The sequence below is a fragment of the Cryptotermes secundus genome, unplaced genomic scaffold (assembly GCF_002891405.2).
Source record: "Cryptotermes secundus unplaced genomic scaffold, Csec_1.0 scaffold816, whole genome shotgun sequence".
NCBI classification, from domain to species: domain Eukaryota; kingdom Metazoa; phylum Arthropoda; class Insecta; order Blattodea; family Kalotermitidae; genus Cryptotermes; species Cryptotermes secundus.
In genome coordinates, this window is record NW_019724601.1 from 3,992,024 (window position 1) to 4,015,942 (window position 23,919).

At 39.3% G+C, this 23,919-nt stretch overlaps 2 protein-coding genes across 7 annotated transcripts in view; one reads left to right on the forward strand and one right to left on the reverse strand.

Moving 5' to 3' along the window:
• LOC111862452 overlaps positions 1 to 9,184 on the forward strand; it is a 120,502-nt gene extending 111,318 nt beyond the window's left edge. For all 6 annotated transcript variants that reach the window (XM_033750670.1, XM_023847858.2, XM_023847862.2 and 3 more), the window contains 4 exons: positions 24 to 124; positions 2,780 to 2,926; positions 4,980 to 5,135; positions 6,718 to 9,184. In XM_033750670.1, coding sequence (XP_033606561.1) covers positions 24 to 124; positions 2,780 to 2,926; positions 4,980 to 5,135; positions 6,718 to 6,979 — 666 coding nt within the window. In that variant the 3' untranslated portion in view covers positions 6,980 to 9,184. The remainder of the gene's footprint in view (positions 1 to 23; positions 125 to 2,779; positions 2,927 to 4,979; positions 5,136 to 6,717) is intronic.
• On the reverse strand, positions 7,232 to 23,501 carry LOC111862453 (digestive organ expansion factor homolog). Its single transcript, XM_023847863.2, has 7 exons — positions 22,456 to 23,501; positions 18,291 to 18,495; positions 16,354 to 16,509; positions 15,265 to 15,528; positions 13,458 to 13,664; positions 11,929 to 12,105; positions 7,232 to 9,841 (listed from the first exon to the last, which is right to left on the reverse strand). The coding sequence occupies exons 1-7, from the start codon at positions 23,205 to 23,207 to the stop codon at positions 9,677 to 9,679; spliced, it is 1,926 nt and encodes a 641-aa protein (XP_023703631.1). The 5' UTR covers positions 23,208 to 23,501; the 3' UTR covers positions 7,232 to 9,676.
• Positions 23,502 to 23,919: the final 418 nt, after the last annotated feature.

Genomic DNA, 23,919 nt, shown 5'->3' on the forward strand with positions numbered 1-23,919 from the left:
CACATGCTGACATTGTTTTGCAGGATACGAAGCGGGGTGTACCACACAGCCGTCGTACGCCATCATCCTACACGGAGAGTCCAGGTCCTGGTTGGGACCGCACAGATCGGCTGGACAGGCCCGAGTGAGTTACGCTTCGTTTCTTTTCATGTGTTTGGATTTTCAAGGATTCAGTTTCTTTACTGTACATTAAAGAACTGAAAAAATAGATGTAATTCCCAAATTGTATGCCATCATTTTGTTCAGAATCTTCCCAGATCTACTGGAGAGTTCTAAATACCGCATAAAAACCTGTGTGAGATTTGAGTTTCCCACAGCAGCATTTGAAGATTACTGTGTTCTCTAAAGATTGTTTTTCAATATTTTTTCCACTGTCAGATTATTTTTCTCGTCACTTGGCCCCACCCTTTTAGAGCAACCATCTCTGATTGGTCTGTTCACAACCCTATTTCCTTTCATCTTTTTCATATATCTGTACCATCATTTTACCATATGGCTTACTCTTCTATCCTGAAAGATGGAGTGGCAAGTTCCTACCCCTATTGCATGGTGTAACATTGCAGATGACAGTAATGTTTGGAACTGCGTAAATTCCTGGTTTGTCATGGTTACACATATTTAAAGTGTGATCTTCTGAGTATAACACCATGCAGTTCTGTTGGTAGATACTCTGGCATTTCAGGGGAACATGCTATCCCCCATCTTCAGGATAAAAGTGGTGTGGCCAGATTATATAAGCAGGGTGACATGGAAAGTAGTTGCTTAAACCATGTGTTCCTATTGCCCCAGGCAAGACATCGTTAGCATATTCCTCCAAAATGTTGGTATCCACGTACAAGACTACATGGTGTCAAAACCCAGAGACTGCAGTATGAACATAAAACTAATTTTACACAGTTATTTAGACCGATGTAAGACTTGATGCCTCAATCACTAAGGCAGAGTGTGTTTCAAAATGAAAAGCTGAGTAGGATGTTTCAATGTAATGGACATGAAGCAGAAAAATATGGCAGTTTCCCTTCAAGTTCCATAAAAATTTGTCAGCAAACTTTGCATTTGAGTCTACTTTTATCCTGTTAAGAAATTAGTCATCATGGCATGGTTCAGGCAGTAGACATTAGCTTCCTGTTCCTGAGGCCTGCCATGTGGGATTGTATGGTGGATTGAGTGGCACCAAGGTAGATCGTTCTCCAAGTACTTAGTTTTCTCCTGCCAGTCTTAATTTTACCAGTGCTCAGTGCTGATCTGTCATGAGCCTCATAATCATGACTGCTGGTACAATACGCTGCGGTACCCAAAAGAAACCGAACTAATTTTTTTGTGGGCAGAGCTTTTGTAGTACTGCGTTTTGCCGCTATGAGTGCATAGAGCTAACATTCCTGAGTCAATAAGCCGACTGCCGTTGCTTCAGAAGGTAAGGACTAGTTTCGGCAGAGTTTATAGTGACAACTGTTTTGTGAGATCGTCGTTTTTGCAATGGCTGATTTTCGTGAACAGCGTGTGGCAGTGAAATTCTGCTTTTTGCTCGGGAAAAGTGGAACAGAAACTCTTGAAATGTTAAAAACGGCGTACAAGGACGATGCTATGGGGAAAACTCAAGTGTTTGAGTGGTTTTCCCGTTTCAAAAATGGTGAAATGTCAATTGATGACAAACCTCGTTCTGGTCGTCCTTCCACGGCCCGAACACATGAAAATGTTGAAAAAATTCGTGAAATCATCAAGGAAGATCGACGACGGACCATTGAAGAAATTGTGGAGCTGTCGGGAGTGACTTGGAGCTCAGCGGCCAGATTTGTGGCAGTCGGGTGACTGGTTTTTCCATCATGACAACGCCCCTGCTCACACAGCCCTGTCTGTACGACAGTTCTTGACCAAAAATGGTATGACCCCTGTTCCTCACCCTCCATACTCACCCGACCTTGCCCCGTGCGACTTTTTTTTTTGTTTCCTCGAATGAAAAGAGACATGAAAGGAAAAAATGATGGAGGCGCTGTCAAGCATCCCAAAAGATGAATTTAGACAATGTTTTGAAAAATGGAAGAAAAGACTAGACAAATGTATTAGTGTAAGTGGAGAGTACTTTGAAGGGGATTGAAGGTTTGTGCTTAAAATTTGAATAAATAAGTTTAAAAAAAAATAAGTTCGGTTTCTTTTGGGTACCCCCTCGTAGGTACATTTTGGGCTGCAGTATGGAGTTGCAATAAACTCTCTGCTTGTTGCTGTCACTGTTTTCATCATCACAGTGGTGGTGACATTGGTGTTGGAAGTCTTGGTGTTCTGTTCATTATAACGGTGACAGTTTCGTGCACTATAGGCAATTAATTGCAAAGAGTTATCTATGTAGTTAGGTACACTCACCAAAATAGTATCAAGGAATGGTGGTGATATAATTATTGTGTCTTTGGACATTATCTATCAGTTTTTTTTTAAACCAAAATGTTTCAGAGACTGGATTCTATCTCTGTCTTCAGGTAAAAACCTACTCATTTGGGTCCAATCAGCAGAGCTAGTCCCTGTCTCTGGAGATGGAGACAGAAGCCAGTCTTCTAAACATTGTTTTAAATTTAAAAAACAGGACACTGGATAATGTCCAAAAACACAATAATTGTCTTAATATACCATCATCACAAACTTTTAGATCCAATGGTGGTGATATTTTCATCATGACATGAGGAAGTATGTTTTGCTGTATTTTAATGAAAACATTGAAACTTAAGAAGCATCATTAACTTTAATTGCATATAAAAACTGAGAAAAGCCTGGTCCTTGCACTTTGCAGATTGGTAGGAGGAAGCATGGATGACATCAAGGAACTGTCAGAGGGACGGTGCGAGAGTCCCGTTGATTCTAAAGAACCAAGCACCACTCTGGAGGAAAACAACAACTGCACAGGCACCACCAGCCATAAGTCAAGCAGCTGCGACAGGTAACACACATATTATGGGATTCTGTCTTCAGCATCCATGTTTTTTGTCTCATATATATGATGCCGGAAGCAGCGACTTGAAGCACAGAGCAAATGATGCTCAAGATGGTTCAAGTTCGTGTAGCAACAGGTGTGACCAGAGTGGTTTGAACGGCTGTTGTACTGTGATGTGGAAAGCAAATGGAAAAACTACCACATTATCACTTTTCCTGTATAGTCTCTTTCCAAAAACAGAAGATTGCATTAAGTGGAGGAACTGTTTTGGAAGAGACTGTGAACCTGTCATCTGACAGATTACTGATGAATGAATTAATATGATATATATGGACATTCCTACTCTTCTTCACACCTGTCTGATGTGTACTGTAACACCTCTTCACTTCCAGAAGGTAAGGGTTGTGTAAGGATTTTCATTCTTCTCATTCACTCCAACCATCTGCTTGGATAGCACCCTGAATAAAATACAACTCCTCCTTTCCATGCCCTTTCCTCATCATGAACAATGGTAAACACTCAGCATTACTGTTCTTTTTTTTTTTACTTTGTCCATTGTCTGGTGTTCTAAAGAACACAAAAGAACACTTTTCAGAAACTGGAACTGTTTCTGTCTTCAGGCGAGTGGTTGGAGACAGCTACTGTGTTGAGTCTGTTAGAAAGAGCTAACCTCAATCACTGGACCAATTTCCAGAATGGGGTGTTCTCATGTGTTTTTCAGAATACGAGACAATGGACAAAGTCCAAATACCCAGTAATCCTGATTGTTACAAATCACTGTCAGAACCGTTTAGAATTTACTAAGGCTAAATACGTATCTGCTCATCTGTGGCAAGTGAAAAAATCAAGACCAGTGAATGGAAAAGTCTTCCATTTTATCTGTGAATATTTTGTTGTGTTCACCATGTTGATATTTCTACAAGTATCAAACAATATATCTGCAATTGGCCTTTGCTAAAACAGCACTGACATGTTAGAATATTGAGATGTAGGAAAACGTGAAGTACAGTTACGTTGGCATGATTTCTGTCATGGAAAGATTTCTGGTGAACAGAATTTTTGTCTGATTGGTGAAATGAGCCAACATTTTGTTGACTTCTGTCTGTAATTCATAGTCATCTCTCATCATGTACACCATAATTTATATAGGTGATGAATAGTTGTTAAATCAATCAAAACCAGCTGCTCTCACCCTTCAGGTCTTTCATTGCCTGTCAGTCCACATCATTCTGTCTGTGATCATAGCCTGGCATTTGTTCCACCTCCAAGCCAATATGATATAGCTTGCCCTGGTATTTGCTCACATAACCACTCTTATTTTTGTTTCTGCAGTATTTTCAGTGGTGAGTTCTTGCAAATACAGTAACAAACCTATAGGTTCCATAAAAAGGTAGAAAATATCTTGAGCCACTGAGCAACTGTTAGCTTCTCAAGAGTGTCTCTGTTCTTTGGAGTTACATAACATTTTCTAGCAGCACGTCTGGCGGCACTCAGTTTCCAACTCTTGCAGCTGCACCTCCCAACGTCACTCAGGTTGCTGACGTACTGGCACAAGCATTCACATAACCACCGTAAACTGCAGTGTTTCGAGTTCTCCATTTCTTGTCTTTTCTGATCATTCCGTTCTCCTTGTTCATACCTGTGTTTAAGCTTCGAAGAATCCTTTATTTTGGATCCAGCTGTGCATGTGGTTATAGGTGATGATGCAGCTGAAGGTGGGAGTGCTGCCTGCTCAAGCCTCTGAAACACCTCAGGGGTTTTAATAGATGTGCAGAATGATTTGAATAGGAAGACTGGACTGCTGGGAGAATTAGCTGCCCAGTGCTATTTAGCCACCACCAATTGTATTTTTAACCTGCTGGTTCTCTAGGTGGCTGTTGTGTGAGCTTTGGCATGGTGCCCACATACAAGTAACAGTATAGTGTGTAATGGCATGTTTTTTCCCCCCTTCGCTGTGTTTCAAAATGTTCTACTGTTCATAATGTGTTCTGTTTCCTCATCACAAATTTTCCATTGTGGTCATGAGTTCAGTACTGAATTCTGTACTTTGCTGTCGCAGTCCCCCAGAAGTCGTAGGTGAAAATGTCACGTCTAGTTTCGGGAACACAGACAAGAATCCTACGCAGTCCGGTGAGATGAACAAGGACTTCACCAAGGACTCTGATTACTCTGCAGCATCCCTCAGCAGGAATCTGCAGTCATTGCGTTCCTTCAGGTAACTTCCACACCCTCTGCAATGGGGTACATGTACATTTTCTCTGAGGGGAAGAAGTGCATCTGAAAATACCAGTAAGAGTTTTCAGTGGATTGGCTACAGTTTTTCATAGCAAGTGTTTCCATAAAAGAAGAGAATATAGTTGCACCCTGGAAATCAGAGCACTGACTGAATCGGCGATATTCAGATCCTCTTCCTCTTCTTCTTTCTATTCCTCCTCTACTGATGCCGGTACCCTATGTGGGTCTGGGCCTCCTCTGTAGTCCTCCATAGGCTCTGGAGGGTTAGTAACAGATTTTTCTGGGGTGAGGTTCTTAGCCCCTTGCCCAACCCACAACCCGGAGGACCAGGATCTACACTTCTCTGATCCATACCCTTTGACCTTTCTGTCATGGATGACCCTACCAGGAGCTTACACTCCCACCAACATATCTCTCTGGGTCATTGAGGCATGCAAACCTCTCTGTGGTAAGGTGGTAGCCCCTAGGATGGACTCATTTTAGCATTGTAATTTACTACAGCTGTGTGATATAACAGAGGGGCCAAATATAGTTACAGTTAATTTATTTAATGTTTCTTATAGAATATGTAGGAAGTTGGGCCCAGCCGTGGCTCACTTACAAAGCAGTTGTCACATTATCTCTTGAAAAAGACATTAGGAGTTGATTGCATTAGCTGAAGAATTTCTTTGTAGCAGGATATTATATCATGAACACATGTCTTTACTTTAGAACTAGGTTCAGAATTTGAGTAATTTGTAGTTATATCCTTGGCATCATTGACCCAATTCATGAATCTGTTTATGTACTACATAGTCTGTCAACAATGCAACAAATTGTTCCTTCTTTCTTTCACTTTTGACACAACATTCAGCCCTAAATGGCCATCTTCAGGTGTCTTACTATGCTAAAACTGCTACACTGCACTAATATTATCCATTCATCACATACATACATACATACATGTATATACATATTTAACTGTATACTTCACAATTCAAAACGTCATAATCGTGGTCTGACTGGTATGCGCTAAAATAGCACATGCTGTAGTTCATTTAATTTAAATCAAACAAAATCTATTAAAATTTTATTTAAATTTTGTAAAATTCTTATTACACCTCACAAGGGGCATCATCCACTTGTTTGATCTGTAGCCTTTCTATTGCAGCAGTATATTTTTCTATTTGTAAGCCTGCTGTAATGTTACTTCTGCAATCTGTAATTTTGCCCCTTGCTTGTGTTCCCTCTGGCAGCATGTGGTGTTGTTAATGCCAAAACGTGTTGAAAGTGAAAGAACAATTTGTTGCATTATTGATGGACTGTGTAGTACATAAGCAGTTTTAGATATAATAATGTAACAGGATGCTTAAATACAAGATTCTGCTTCAAGAAGTTTGTGACAGAATAAAGAGCTTTATAACAAGTCTGTGTTTTACGGGGTGGCATTAAATGGGATGTGACTGTATTTTGACCAGTTTGAGTAACGATCACCTTTTCAGTGATGGCTGCATTGCATAGTGTATACAGCCACTGACTGTTCACTTTTCCGATGACATTAACATGACAGTGTTATGTTATAGGGATACTGCTATGGAATTTACAAGTCAGGTGCACATGACTCTAGTCAACTGCATGATGCCCCTGAACATGGACTACATGCTGATCCAGACACGGCGTTGTGCCACACTCCTGCTCCTATTTGCAGCGTTCTGGAGTCTTATATCCACATTTGTGCCAACAACAGCAGAATCCAGGAATTCTATACCTTTCTCCTGGTTGACCTTGAAAGATGTACTCCTTCCATATATGCAGCTACAGCATTATGGTCGCCCACCCACATAACAGACCCAGTTCACCAACAGAGTGAGGGGCTGAGCACCCTAGGATTTAAGACATAAACCCATGGCACCAAAGCCAAGTTGATACATTATTCAGAATTTAGGACTCTGCGACCATGATTCTGCTTGTTAGAATGTACAGTGATATTTCGATCTGTTACGCTGTTTTTCGTTATCTTCAGCAGAGTTTTTAAACATGTTGATAACTTATCAGCTTCAGGAAGATATTTATTTATCTAGTTTGTAATTTTGTTCCATATGTTGTAATGAATCACCATTAAATTTTCATCATCAGTTTCAAGTTAGCAATTGTCCATTTTGCAAGTGTGAACACAAAGTGTGCAATATAGATGGACAACCTCATTTTGTGATTAAGAGAAAGGTAGTCCAACACCATTAAAGCAGTACACTAAAACCAGAGATGAAAATGTGTATTAAGAAACCCACAATTCAAAGCCTTTTAAGAAAATATGATTCTGCTTGTTAGAATGTACAGTGATATTTCGATCTGTTACGTTGTTTTTCGTTATCTTCAGCAAAGTTTTAAACATGTTGATAATTTATCAGCTTCAGGAAGATATTTATTTATCTAGTTTAACGTTTGTAATTTTGTTCCATATGTTGTAATGAATCACCATTAAATTTTCATCATCAGTTTCAAGTTAGCTTTTGTCCATTTTGCAGGTGTGAACATAAAGTGTGCAATATATATCAAAGACCTCATTTTGTGATTAAGAAAAAGGTTTCACCATTAAAGCAGTACACTAAATCCAGATACCTTCTGTCCAAAAATCAGAGATGAAAATGTGTATTAAGAAACCCACAATTCAAGGCCCTTTAAGAAAATATATTTTTAGGAAAAATATATGCTTTATGCTCTACATATTCATGAAGGGCACAGATCTGACAAAATTGTACATGTGTGTGTATGTGCGCAGAACACTTTCTATTCTTGATTCTTTAGTACCATTTCAGATTATTTTTTTCTGATAAATAGTATTTAATTTGGCTATCAGATACCACTTAAGGTGATGCACCCAATAATTCAGTTCTAAAAATCTTTAATCATATCTATGCTCTGATGGGCACTGGTCAGCTTAATGCGTTCTAGGATGTGATACCATGTAGTATGGTAGATAGGCTCCTCCAAAATTTCTGCACTTCCCTACCAGGCTACACAGAGTCACATCCTACAAGTAATCTCAGAGTATAAAGAGAACTAAACAGAATATGAAATGTTTGCGTGCAAATATTATTACATGTGGACCCATGTGCCCCATACTACAGGTTACATAGTACAGCATCCATCTCCTGTGTATCATATCGGTGAATAAAGCTGATGGAAATTCTAGTAGTAAACCTTCTGTTGCTTCCATAATTATTCAGTTTAATAAATATAATCAAGATAGAAATCATGACACAAAGGCCTTTGCGCTTCAGATTGGGGGTTGTGCTGTTGGCTGGAAACCCATTCAAATAGAGAACTATATTTTCACAACTTACAAGGGTGAATCTTAACCCATCAATATGGTTTGATGTAGATATTATGTCAGGCATTTAATTGCTCTGTGTACAGTTTAATGTATATTGTACGTTTGGTCATTAGCTTTATTTCTCTCATCTCATTAACGAAAGTTTCATAACTGAATATACAATATTTATATTATAATGGAGAAAATAGGAACACGCATGGGGTACTGAATAGGGGGTAGCTCATAATACTATTATAATGAGAATAGTGCTTTGTGGTAAGTTTTGAATTTATCACAGAAAAGATTTAGAAAAGTACCAGTAACTTTGATATGTCATAAAAAATGTTATAAACTGTATACAGTATTATGTGTTGCCCTCAAAACCAAAGAACCATTATTTGAAACATTTTATTCAATAATAAATAGAAGAATTATTTCATATGCTTAAGATAAATGGGACACTCACATAGGTGTACCAAAGGGTATGAATCATTCACAAACTCTGTGTCCCCCAAACTCCGTGTAGGTGTCTTCTAAGTTTTTGTGTATACTATGTGAAGATGTCTCAGAATATGTGTTGCTGAGAGTTATGTAGGTGGTTCAAAGTGTATGCAGATGTCTCTGGAGTGTTGAGGCCAAGCTGGATAAAGTGGGCAAGGCATACAGCAGGAACTAAAACTGCTTAGAACTTAATCTACTGTAAGAAGACCAGTTGGGGAAACTACATGGATTATCTTAAGACACAGTAGGAAAAGTATGTATAGCAATACTGGTGTGTTCATTCCATATAATTATTATGAAAACTACAACACATACTGACAACATGCACTTGAGCAAAAAGTAGTTTCATGTCTCTCTGCAACTTCTGTCTGAAACATTCTTTGTTGTAACAAATATTTTGGGAATTAACATTCAAGAAACATGCAAAAAACATGTGTAGATCTTCATGTAAAAGAATCCACTATTGTTCCCAAAAATTGTATTGGTGACCAAGTTTCATAAAGCTTCATAATATCAGATTTCATGAAAATTTGATCAGCAGTTCTTTAAGTGTTACATGCCAATAGGCAGACAAAACAAATAAAGCTAATTGGTACATTTTTGCAATTTTTACTGTGATGAACCTCTGGTTTCATACTGGATCTGAGTTACAATTCTGACACTCCAGAGGTTGCAGCCTCAGGTCATTTCATTCCAGATGCAAGGAAAAAATTTTTTGGTTCATGTGTTTATTCCCCAGTCATGAACATATGTACATTTCTTTCAGAACTGACCATTCGAGCAGCACGATCAGTTCCTACAATAGCAGCCAACCGATGAACATCGTACTTGGAATACAGCACTGTTACAGTCATGTTGCTTTCATCACCAGTGTTTTGGTTTTGATTTGTGTCCTGAAAAAAAGGGAATATGTCAGACTTCAACTGTACAGTAATTACATCTGATGTGTGATGTCACAGAACAAATTACTTTTCATGAAGATGATATTTATATGAAAGAAAGAGTTGCACTTATAAACAAAATTAAAACCTAAATGTGAACACAGCGGTGTAAGCAATACTGAATCAGTATGAGACAGCGGTTTTTAAAATGGTGAGTACTATGAGTACAATTATGGTCTTCTGGGATGTGAAGTCATGTACCACTCTTAGACTTTTATTTTGGAGGTGATCAGTTCAAATCTTGTGAGCCATTTGTGGACTCCCATTTCTGGTTCGGGATCAGGGTTTCTGCCTTCCATGCTGTCCATCCATCTCTGATTCTAATTCCCTTCACCTTATATTTTGGTCATGTAATTTGGCATAACGTGTCTCCTCCAATCAGCATCCTGCTTCATACTTCCAGGTTTGGGTGGTTTTGGAAGAATGCAGAGTTGAAGTAGTCCCCTTTGCTGGTTAGAAGCCTTGCAAGTTAGACACGTCTAAACTGAATTTCCATATTCTAACCAGTGAGTTCTTCCAGTGTTTCAAGGTAGGCCTCACTTATGTACAGTGAAGTATTTCATGTTTTGTATTTCTTCATGGGCTAGGCCTTCATGGTTGTATCCAGCAGCCACACCACTGTGTTTTATTGTGTGTACCTTACGATACTGGTATGGTAAGAGTTAAGGCCTGGGTTTTTCCCACAATATACATTGTGTTTGTGTATCTGCCAAGCCATTTAACGCAGTGGCTGTGTGTGTCACAATTTTATTTAGTCGTTTCTTTTTTTTCTCTCTCTCTTTTGAAGCATGACTGTCGCGCAAAACAAGTTGTAACAAGATCCACACTTCATGCCAATCTGTGTTATGACTGGCAGATCAGGCTTGTTCTTTACGTGCAGATCCACATATTTCTTTTTGGAATTTTGTTAGATTCTGTCAAAGGCTGTATCAGCAGAATTAGTTGTATGCACTACATTACTGAACTGAAGCTTCAATTTTAACTCAAGAGTTGCCGCCTTCCACACATCCTGTAACATTTATTTTCATGTTGTCATTAAACTTGTAAGATCTTTATGCTGGCCTGTCTAATCCACCAGTGTTACACTGTACACCAATGCACTAGGCCTTCCTGCACTCATTAACTTGCATCTAGTACTGTATACACTGTTTCTCCAAATGCAAATTTTGCACACCATGTCTAAGCTCATGATCGGATTCAACCGTACTATCACGTCCCTCAGATTCACTCAACTCATGAACTCTATAGTTTTATTCAGGCTGGCAGCATGAGCTGCAAAGTTCAAGACCAGTGCAGAAGCCAAAAGAGTGTGTGCATGTGTGTGCAAGCAGAAAAGTCGAGAAGTTTTGAGAAGGAGCCATGCATTGCCATCATGTGACCCACCTCCTCCCTCCTGCATTTGATCCATGTGACAATACCAACACAACATTTGGTGATGACAGCAAGACAAACCTGCACACTATAGAATACAAACATCACAATGATGTCATTTTACAGAATGCTGGTACACCAAACATTAAATTAAGTACACATCTACTCTATAAACTGACGGGTTTTTTTCACTCAAGACGGAAAATCATGAATTAATGTAAGATACACACAAACTGTAACCTTTTGAAGCCATGTTGTACACAGATAGAGGTAACCCATCAGCTCCATCTATCATTATTGCCAGCTCCACAGACTGAGTAGGATGTGATAACAGTAACACTTTAAACAAGCGGGGTAACGTTCCCACCTCATGACTCAAGGTATGCAGGTTCAAACCTGGCAGAGGTCATGGAATTTTTAAAATTCAGGGAACATGTCCCCACCCCCTCTAATAATACGAACATGAAAAACACTTTAAACTCATGTCTGGAAGATGCTCTGTTCAAATCTCAGCTGGGATGATTTTCCTCAGTCTGCCAGGACAGTACCCAGATCCTTTCCAACTCATCATTCATCTATCATCCTATAATTCAACGCTATAGTCTAGCTACTGATAACATAATATAACCCCAACCCAACTGCTCCAGACTCATCTTGGGGTCCCTTACCCGAATCAAGTTGCACATCTCACTGTAAAAATGTGGAAATGTTGGTGGCTGGTAGAACAGAATGTGTAAGATTCCTTTGATGGAGGGACGTCTGAAGAAGTGAAATCTCTCACTATAAAGCAGGAAGTGGGCTTCAGCATGGAAGAACATATCTCTTGCCCTGGCTATCTTGCCCTCCTAAAAACATTAAGAACAAGTTAGTTTGCATTCCTAACTTTACAGTCATAACACTACTATATTATATATAAGGAACTGCCATCCAGAATTCTTACTGTGTTGCACATAATGGACAGTTTTATATATATTTGGTTTTACTGTGCTCACAGAAGATGCAGTTACTCTCTGTAACTGATAACAGATGGTTTCACATTTGTATAAATTTTTGTATATAAGTATTATGTTTTTGGACATTATCCATCATCTTGTCTATATTTAAAAACTGTCCTGTTTATTTTTCAAAACACAATGTTTCAAAGACTGGATTCTGTCTCCATCCTCGGGTAAAACCTACTCAGTTGGGCCCAACAGATAGAGCTAGTCCGGAGATAGGGACTAGCTCTATCTATTGTGCCCAACTGAGTAGGTTCTACCTAAGGACGGAGACAGAATCCAGTCTCCGAAACGTTTAACATATTGCATTACAGTATGGATTTTTAACATGTTTTGAACCTGATGATGACCACTTCAGATATGAACATTTCAGAATCTAAGTGACCAATTTTCTTCTACCAGTTATGTTCATATCAAATGCTGCAATGGAGGTTAAATGAACCTCACTCCAAAACTCTCTTCAAACTACCATGCATCCCCTTTCTAACAGTTCTGTGTCTCAATCACTTGGTTTCATGAACTGGGTTCCAAGCTGACAAAATTTTAATTCAGCTAGAACCTCACATTCATACAGGATGTCAAGGCACCTTACCAGCCTGAATATGAACAGTGTCCCTTCAAGTGACAGTTTACTTCTAATGGTCCTGTCACTTGCTAAGCCAGTAACTCCACACTTCTTTTAGTTTGGGGCCCCTGAAGAAAATCCTTCAACACTGTCCACGTGTGGACTGCCGGTGTTCCTGATGCTTTCTGTTCACCCAGTTCATGAATGTTTGGATCCTGTTTTTGCCAAGTAAGCAACAATTTCATTCCCTGCAATTCTCCCATATCCTGGTATCCATACCAATTGTACCGTCATATTCAGGCAGTGGCATCAGTAGTATTAAACCCTACCAAGTGGCAAATGTTCTTTAATATTTGAGATTTGGAGTTCTCACATCAGTATATATGAAAGTTACTCCTTTTTGGGATATGATACCACATGATGTGGTAGAAACATGCAGTCATTTAGAGCAGTGGTTCTCAAATTTTGTCAGTAAGTTCTGTTTTCTATAAGACAGGGGCATAGTACCAGGCCGTGAGCCGGCAGTTGAGACACTCTGCTTTACAGGAACCTGCTTCCTCCCCAGATCATACAGCATCATATCCCAGAAGACCATAATCTTCACATTCCAATACTTGTTTACGTTGTCACCTACCTTTGAATATTCGCATATTTGCACAAAGTTCAAGCCTTCTCTTCGGAAGTAATTTCTCAGCCGTACATAATCAAAGTATGAAGGAATGTAAATAAGAACATGACTCATAACTGTATTTTTATATTGCGGCAGGATCTTCTTAATGAAGAACTCAAACCTGTCATCTGCAATCTGCACTACTGATGGCACATCAAACCTGTGGAAAACCTAGCAGAAGGATAATATCAATTACACACAGAATGAAACTACATTACAGCAGAAAGATCTTCACTTTGTGTGATTTCTGGAACTCTGAAGGGTGGACAACCAAAAATCATTTTATGCATTAAACTGTACATGGCCTCCCAGCAATCACCAGAGAGACTGAACAGAAACATTTTGTAATACAGGTTACTGATTATTTATGTGTAGCTTATTTAACAATGCTGTCAGTAATTTGGACTCTCAGATATCAAATGATGTGGAAGTGGTCATGCACCAAATGAAGATACTATCCTAGCATCTACTTGGAAGGGATACAACAAGGAACCAGTCATGAGAGTTGGCGTCCCAGCCAAGATTCAAACCAGGCATTACTGTTTGAAGCAACCTGCTTGATTTAACCTTAATACTGTTTTGAAATTACATGTATTTTTGTACAGTATGGATCTTCCTTTCCTTGAAGAGCAAACTGCAACTGTCCATTTGATCGTGCATCACTTTTTTATTTCAGGCTGTCCCAGCTTCTGCCTTTAATCTCGAGGGGGGATGGGCATGGTGTTAAGACAGCAGAGGTGAGGAGGTTACATAGCCCAGTATTTGTCAGGAAGTGAATGACTACTTGGGCAAAACAGGTAGTGGTTCAAGTGAAGGTGGGTTGGTGAAACATGGTGCCCAAAAGAGAACAAAATGAACTACTGCCTACTCACTATCCGAAATTTAATTTGATGCTTTTGATTTTGCATCACACATAATCTTGGAGTGAGGCTTTGCTTTATAACATCTGATAAACTTCCACAGTTAAAACTGACTGACGCACCAAAACATGGGACTGATTTCTCACAAGATTTAATCTGGAATGTGGGTGCACAAGAGGGATAAATTAAGTTTAATGGGTTTTGCATACGAAGGGTTCAGAAGTCAGCATGCTACTCTCTGAGGTCTTGTGTTGTCTGCATCACATTTCAAGGACCATACATCTGCGAATCTCCCAATACAAATATATGTCTTCAAACTGTTCCTCCAGTAAGCAATCTGTATTTTCATTAGAGAATAAATGGGGCACTCAAGGGTTCACAAAGTTTAAATCACTATCTCCAAACTCTTAATCTCTAAATTATGCATTAAACATGTGAAATTAAAAACATTGCTGTCTCGTGTACAGAAATGTGGGCATAACTCAATGGTTCCTCGTGAAGACCAGAGTTTCTCAGTTCCCCTGAATTAATTTGAGGGGAACAAGAAAGAGTCCTTTGTGGTTTGGAACTTGCCACATATCTGTCATCACAGTATGTTAACTATTGTGCATTTGAAACTTTCCTTTGAGGGAAGAACAAAGCTGCACCCTCCTGGTCAGAAGGCTTCTGTAGTCCTGTCTCCCTCAGGAGTGCCTTGTCAAGCTTCGAACCAGGCTGAGCTTGTTGTTTTGTTTCATTTTGGTCAGGATAATTAACATGGTTACCTACAGATAACATTTCTTTGGTCTATATAATTGGTAGTTTTCTTTCAAAATGATTTATTTTATTATTTCTTTTCATGGAAACTTGTGACACAACTCATTTGTACTGCCCATAGCAATTCTGTATATGTATGAGTATTGCAGTCTTACCTGTGGCAGCTGGACCACCACATGGCATATGGTGCCTGTCAGCTCAGGGTTTGCTACACAAATTTTTCCAGCATAATTGTGACATTTTTTGCTCATAAGAGCATTCAACTCTGGAAGTATCACAGAAGAGAACAGAAGAGTCTGTCTGTAATATCGACTCCAACCATTCAAAGCCCATGAGCGGACACGGGAAAAGTTGATGCCATGGGCTTCTCGAGGTTGCAGATGGAAGTGATCCAGTATGTGAAGTAAGTGATCCCAATTCTGGAATATAATTTATTATTTCATCATCAAGGAACAGAGATTCTGAAAGTCCTGGAACTATGGAACTGGTAGCCATACCTTAATTTAGCAGGTAATAGTTAATCATTATGACATAGGGGCAATATGAAAGGAAACCCCTACATAAGCAAACCTAATGCTGAGGTATAGCAATCAGGTGGTGGTTACACAAATGACAGGAAACCTTGTTTCATCCTCTAGTGCAGTGGGTCTCAACCTTTGTGAGACCGTGGTTTGATAAATTCTTAATTTTAATTTCGTGCATCCTGCCGTGTTACAATATATACAACCTCTTTATTTGACCGTCACAACACAGCAAATATAGAATTCTATATCTGCTGTGTTGTGACGATCAAATAAAGAGGTTGTATATGGTAAATTCTTTTTTATAGGACGAGGGCCCGGTATAATTGATGCCAGGGTCTGGTATGTGCCCTGGCCCAGTGGTTGAGAACAACTGCTCTAATGGTCAAGTTTCTCTCCGAAGAGCTCTCATGCCCCCAAATTAGATTTTACAGCATATCAAAACCAATCAGTGTTATTCCTTTATGGTTCACATCGTAACTATTCGGATTTTGCCATAGTATTCCTCACATGTTGGTCAAAATTCAAATTTCCTGCACACCTATATGCATTTCTCTGATCTTAACCACTGAAGAAGCTATTCATGGCATGATTTAATATGAGACTCCATGCCAGAGATGCATGGAGGATCTACTCTCTGATGCCACCTTCAGCTTACCAGAACAATAAGAGCTCATGAGAGGTAACATTTGAGGGAAACTGAAAGCTGCTGCTTCATGCTACCTGCATGAGAAATATGTCCGCTTGATCTAGTACAAGTAATTCTACTGATGCAAGGAAGTCAAAATCTCGACCTTCTTCACCCTCAGCACCCACAATAACCCGCAGTCCAAGTGGTGAGGCTACAATTATATCAGCAGAGTAGAAATCAGCATACAACTAAAACACAAATGAAGACACGTTTATTATTTCTAGGACTGGCACTAGAGCCAGACTTTCTTAACCTTTTAAACTAAGAGCATTTAAACACTCACTTCATACTTGGTTGGAATTTGAAGTGGCTGTCTTTGATTCTAACTGCACTAGATCAGAAAAAAAAATATATTGCCACTATTTATGAATCTCAATAAAATGTCTGATCATTTCTGGTTGAATTCCATGAATTCATTTGCGCAAGAGGAATGCTGCTGTAATTAAAAATAGACGTAAGTATGGCAAAGTGATGCATTTAACAATATGAAAACAAAAACAGAAATGTGACTGTGTTCTCCTTTGGTAACTGCCCAAGCTACGCAAGCAGCTCCGCCCCATCTTCCACATCAAACCATCTAAAGCCATTCAGAGCATGCAACAGCTGTACTAAAGATTTTTTAAAATGATACCCAGCAATGTTTCCAGACTAGTAAAGTATAGCAGAACCCCCACTTAATATTAATCAGTTTAAGGTTCTCCCTTACTGAACATTCAGTTTCAATGACCCCAAGTCAATGACCTCAGTGCCAAATTACTTCCATTTAATATTTTCTTCAGTTTAGTGTTCAAGTCCACAGCTTCCCAGAGAAACCTTAAATGGGGATTTCACTATAATTTGTGACAGCAGTCACTAAACTTCAGTGACAATATATATAATCAGCCCAGCTACAGAGAAAATCCCAGTTTAAGGTTTCTGGAAAGCAACAGACTGAAACACTAATGTGAGGAAAATCTTAAACAGGGAAAACTTAACACAGATTACTGATTTGGAATCACTAAAACTGAATGCTAAACCTTCAACTGAGAAACATTATATGAGGGTTCCACTGAGGTTTACTTTCAGGAAAGAATCCACTGTATTTGTCAAACCCCATATGGTATTGGTGGGCACAGACTTAAGGGGGGATAACTTCCAGCCATCCCAAGCACTAAGATCATGTCTGGGACCACTGTGCATCTAGTTAGGGCTACTCTAAGGCCGTGCCATAGCTCAAACGGTTAGTCGCTGGCTTCCCACTGCAGTGGCCCGGGTTAGATCCCGGGTCTGGTCAAGTGGGATTTGTGGTGGACAAAGTGGCGCTGGGGCGGGTTTTCTCCGAGTACTTCGGTTTCCCCTGCCAATCTTCATTCCACCAAATTCTCCATCATCATAATCACCCAGGGTAGGCTACAATAGGCCAATCAGTGGCCACTGTGCCAAGTGGATCCAGTTGGATTCCACCCTCCACTAAGCAAATTTTAATTAGGGCTACTCTAAGAGCCCTGGTCATAATGCTTCAACCAGAACCCTTTTGATTAAGGCCCTCCTTATATCAGCTATAACCATGCAGAACCAGAGCTGGGCACTAGACTAACAAACTATGTGGCAGGAGGATTCTTCTTTTGGCTCTCCACCTGACACTTTGCAAGAGACCCATGAGATATACATTCCACTTCAATGTGCAGTGGCCAATCAGGAACCCTGTCACCAGCCAACATTGTTTCCTGTGCAAGGCTAATAGGCCACTAGACAGTTCATACGAATGCCCTTTGATGAAGAGCTTCAACCCCATATGGTAGAACGGTGCCTACAGTATCAACAGACTTTCTATTTAGTAACCAAATTTCAGTGCCATCTTCAACAAAGAATCTATTCATCAAACAGTTCAAGTTAACCATTACACTTCTCTGCTACTGAGCAGTTATCACACAGTGGAAATGTGTCTCACTCCATAACATTTATATGGAAGTCCTGTTATGCAACTAACCCTGATGCTTTTTTTAGTGACTGTAATTCCAATTCGGAAAGTGTCATCAGTATTGCCTACAAAAGTTTCTTCATAGTCTTCAGGACGAGGCTTTTTCTTTGGCATTGCAATTTCATTTCCGGTGAATTCATCAAAAAACCTTCTTTTATTCATAACATTGGCCTTTTCATCTGGTAGAATGATCTCCATCATCATTTTCACCACTCTGTAACACAAAAAAGCAAACCCAGTTCTTGAATTCTGTATTGTATGAGCTCCAAAATTCTAAACCATAAGGGCTTCAACTATCAGACCCACCTGATCTGTTTTGGATATTACAGAACAGAATCTTTCTGGCACTCTAAAAATCTTCCAATAGATCTGCTTGCTGTGGGTTTACATTTTATTAAGTTCCAAATTATAACCATAAGAGCCCAAGTAGGACGGCATGCTGGTGATGCTCTAGAATCATACTTGGGAACTACTCAGTTGAAATGTTCGCCAGGAAACCATCTTCCCTACTAAGGCTTTTCTTGGTTTTCTTCCATCACACCAGGCAAATGCCATGATAGTACCATGATTAAGTGACGACCATTTCCTTTCAAATCCTTTCCAATTCATCCATCATCCTACCACTCAACACTGTCAGTCTAGCTACTGAAAGCATTGTAAAATAACCCATGCATAAAACAAGAACATTCACAAAGTATTTATTGTAACAGATCTGATCAACGTGTTCCCGGGCAACAGCTCTGTAAACACAGTCCACTGCTAGGTTACGGAACAATGGAGGTGGCTGTATTTCCCATGCCTGCAGTGCCGTCACAACAGGAGATAGTGATCATGTGACATGTGTTTACTATTGGTCAGTGTCTGTCCCTCGGCTATATAAGTGAGCAGAATTCCTAAGCTGGGATAGATAATAGTGGCGGAAGCATGTGAACAGAGCGGATTTGAACCAGGACTACAGAAGAGTACAGGAGATCAGCCTGTGAGGATTTAAGTGTGATTTGAGGTGATAGTTTCTGTGTTGAGATCCGTTGCTAGGAGAACAGAGAATCCTAGTGCATGTGTAACAGTGAACTGTAAATTGTGGAAACAGCGATAGCGCTGTGTTAAGTGTGATTAAGAGAACTTGTAACAAAAGTGCCAATAAATCCAAACATCCAAACTAGAACCTATCATTTTTGTCATGCATACCACCCTACACGTGACATTATAAATAATATGATTTTCCCAACGTATTTCTGCCAGTGTTGGCCATCATAATAGGCCTTGCATATATCACTAGAAAGCTACAGAGGTCTATAGCATGTTATTTATATTTCTTAGCTAAAAACAAGTTTAAAATGTATAGATGTATAAATGGTTGGAATGTGAACTATATTCATTTGGACCGAAGAGAGATGAAGTGATGGGAGGTTTGAGAAAAATGCATAATGAGGAGCTTCATAACTTGTATTCATCTTCAAGTATAATTAGAATGATGAAGTCAAGGAGGATGAGGTGGGCAGGTCGTGTAGCACGAATGGGGGAGACAAGGAATGCATATAAGATATTGGTGAGAAAGCCAGGGAAAGAGACCACAGGGAAGACCAGGGTGTAGGTGGGCGGACAATATTAGAAAGGATCTTAGAGAGAGAGAGAGAGGATGGGATGGTATTGATTGGATAGATCTGGCTCAGGATAGGGACCAGTGGAGGGCTCTTGTGAACACGGTAATGAACCTTCGGGTTCCATAAAATGCTGGGAAATTCTTGAGTAGCTGCTGAATTGGTGGCTCCTCAAGAAGGGCTCAGCTCCATGAGTAAGTAAGTATATAGCATATTCATATATTCTGATAAGAGTTTGGGATACCCATGAAACTAGTTAAACTGATTAAAATGTGTTTATAAACGAAACTTATAGTAAAGTCCATATAGGCAAACATTTGTTCAACAAATTTCCTATCCAGAATGGTCTAAGACAAGGAGATGCTTTATCAGCACTCCTTTTAAACTTTGCTTTAGAATATGGCATTAGGAAGATCCAGGAAAACCAGGTGGGAGTGAAATTAAATGGGACACATCAGCTGTTGGTCTACGCCGATGATGTGAATCTACTGGGTGATAATATAGATACCATAAAGAAAAACACACAAACTTCAATCGATGGAAGTAAGGAGGTTGGTCTAGAAATAAACATAGAGAAAACTGAGTATATGTTGCTGTCTTGTCACCAAAATGCAGGGCAAAATCATGACATAATGATAGAAAACAGATGTTTTGAAAATGTGGCACAGTTCAGATATTTGGGAACACCGATAACAAATCAAAACCTGATTCAGGAGGAAATTAAGAGGAGATTGAACTTGGGTAATGCTTGCTACCATTCAGTCCAGAACTTCTGTCTTCTCAACTGCTGTCCAAAAACATAAAAATTAGAATATACAAAACTATAATTTTGCCTGTGGTTCTGTATGGGTGTGAAACTTGGTCTCTGACATTAAGGGAGGAACATAGACTGAGGGTGTTGAGCAGAATATATGGACCAAAGAGGGATGAAGTGATAGGAGGTTGGAGAAAACTGCATGACAAGGAGCTTCATAACTTATACTTGTCCCCAAGTATAATTAGAATCATCAAGTCAAGGAGGATCAGGTGCACAGGGCATGCAGCATGAATGGAGAAAATAGAAACGCGAGACCACTGGGAAGACCAAGGCATAGGTGGGTGGACAATATTAAAATGGATCTTAGAGGGAAAGGATGGGATGGTGTGGATTGGATTGGTCTGGCTTGGGATAGGGACCAGTGGAGGGCCCTTGTGAACACGGTAATGAACCCTCGGGTTCCATAAAATGCTGGGAAATTCTTGAGTGGCTTCTCAAGAAGGGCTCAGCTCCATAAGTAAGTAAGAATAGCACATTCATCTTTATTATTACATTCTTGTATATTCAGATTCTTATACATCATAAATAGCACAGACCTGATTACAAGATACAATGGTATGGATTGCAAATTTAAGATTATGATACTTATCTGTAGTTCATAAGTTCACAAACCAAATAATTATTACAGGAGCTATACCAAAATGGCAGATTGCCAGTTCTTCAAATATCTCCTATAAATCGAGCAAGTTGGCTCAAACAGTAAGGCTTCTGACTGGTATTCAGGAGGTGTCCAGTTTGAATCTTGGATAGAACATCAGCTGTCTTCATTGAGGTTTTTCATGGCATTCCTCCACCCCTCCAGGGAAATGCCAGGATAATACACCAAATTAGACCATGACCTCTTCCATATCCTGGCCAATTCATTATTTGCCTTGTTATCATGTCACTGATTCTGCATAGTCTAAGCTTCCGATAGCATTACCAAATAAACCATAAATAAAAAACACTACCTATAAACATACAAATTCACAGCTGCCTGGTCAGATCAAAGAGAAATGTGTAACACTCCAAATTTCTCCCTGGCTTTAGGATTAATAATTTAGCCATATGCACTTTGGTGTATCTAAATTTATCAGATCTATGTGTGGCTTAGACTTTTTCACCACACAGCTTGGTGAAGTCCCAGACGATAGTACTATTCATAGCCACAGAAGTGAGAACCTTAAATCTATCTTACAGAAGTAATTTTCCATTTAATTACAATATAGCCATATTTTTGACACAAGTTTGTATCACTTCCTAAATTACATTACAACAATGTAAGAAATCTTTGCATTTGCTGTTTCCATATATTGTCTTTTTGGGTACATATGTATCAATGAGTAACCAAAGAAACTTCAAAGCTTTACTGTCCTGTTGTCTGTGAAATGAGTGCTGCCAACCATAGAGGTTCATTTATAAGAACAAACCATAAAGCAAACTTCTATGGCTGGGAGCATTAACATTGCAGACAACATAACACAAAAGGTTTTACACTTCCTTGGGGCACCCATTTGTACATAAAGTACCTCTTTGGGTTATACATATTTCCTATCTTTATTCTTCACTGTGTTTATTGTTTCTCATTTTAGAGTGATGTGTACATACATGTGCTATAGCATTTTTAAAATAAAATGATGATTCATCCATTTCTTAACACACAGGTTATCTATACTGTCTTTAGACAGTTCTTGAATGCCTCTGAGAAGTAAAGTATGACATTTTTCCACTATGGCAATAACAATTCTAAGCAAAAGCCATATGCAACTTTACATACCTTAATGCAGCTTCTCTGAATGGAACTAGAATGATAACTTTTGGACGGACCAACCCTTGGTCTCTGTATTCTTCTGGAACTTCATACTTATTCAGCAATTTGTTGTTATGATGAAGGATCTTAGTTCGTGTTTTCAAAATATGATTAATTGAATGAAGACAATATGTAAATCTTATCTCCTCTCCATTTTTCAGAGTTCTTTCTGGATAGTACAAATCCTGATAATTGTTTATAATAGAAAATAGTTCCTTTTGAAGGGGAGTAAGAGGATCCATATTTTCGGTGTGGATCTCATGTAGATTTGTAAAATTTGCTTTGGTGATATTATTTTGAATTTGTGATTTGACATGTAATTGGGTAAAACAGACACTAGTGATTCTCTGTGGAACTGTTCCTGTTTTTGCAAACTTCCTTTTCTCTTCAATAGTTACTTTTGGAATTGACACAAGAGTTTTAGTTTTTGCCTTTGGTATGTGAACAGTAAATTGACCAAGAATTGGCCAATGCTGTTGATGTTTATCTACAGTTTTAGGTAATGTGGATACAGCCTCAAGCAAATTCTCTTCTAAATCATAGTTAAAATGCCGTACAAAGGGGTCAAGATCATCGTCAATTTCTTCTTCATCGCCTTCTGCAGATTCATGTTCACTGTCGGCCTCTTCGAGTAGGCGTTCCTTCTCGTAACGTTTAAACGTTCGTGACGATGCTATATTAATGCAATGACTGACCTTCTTAACATTATCCATTGCCATATTTCTAATGAAAGCGTTTCAGAGACGGGACTCTGCCTCAGTCCTCACGAAACAAGCTCACTCCGTTGAGCCACATCGGTGCAGCTAGTTCAAATCGCAGGACACCATAACCAACACAAGACAGAATATACTAAATTCAATAATAAGACACGGTCTATCAACCTTTAAAGTCATAGATAAGAAAAATATAAATATAAACACTGATTAAACAAAAACAGGGGACTAAAAGTCAAGCAGACATATTTATCCAAAATCAACACCACCTAATAAACAAATACACGTACACGAGTACTTATTGCGTTACGTGTCTGTAGCAGTCTATAGTGTACCAACATAAGAACGGAACATTCCCGTATAACCTGTACGGAGTTATATTTTTCTAACGTCCACTTCAATGACGGATGTCCAGGTGGGACAGATATCTAATCTGAGTTGGTCGGATGTACTACAAGAGACATGTGAGCTGATTTCCTATCTTTCCTCTAAATGGCGCAAGATTTTTCTCGTCCCCACGTCTTCCAGACAGGTTCTGCAGTCCACCCATTTTACTATCCAATAGGCCCCGCAGGCTCTTTTACCGGAGGTAAAGCGGCCGGGTCTTGAAGCTGACCAGTCACCTCCAACTAGCGCCGAGATTAAGAATACGTGGATCTATACATCCACGCCCCCACACGTCTTCATGGTGTAATACTTAATTAGCCAAGCACAGGGA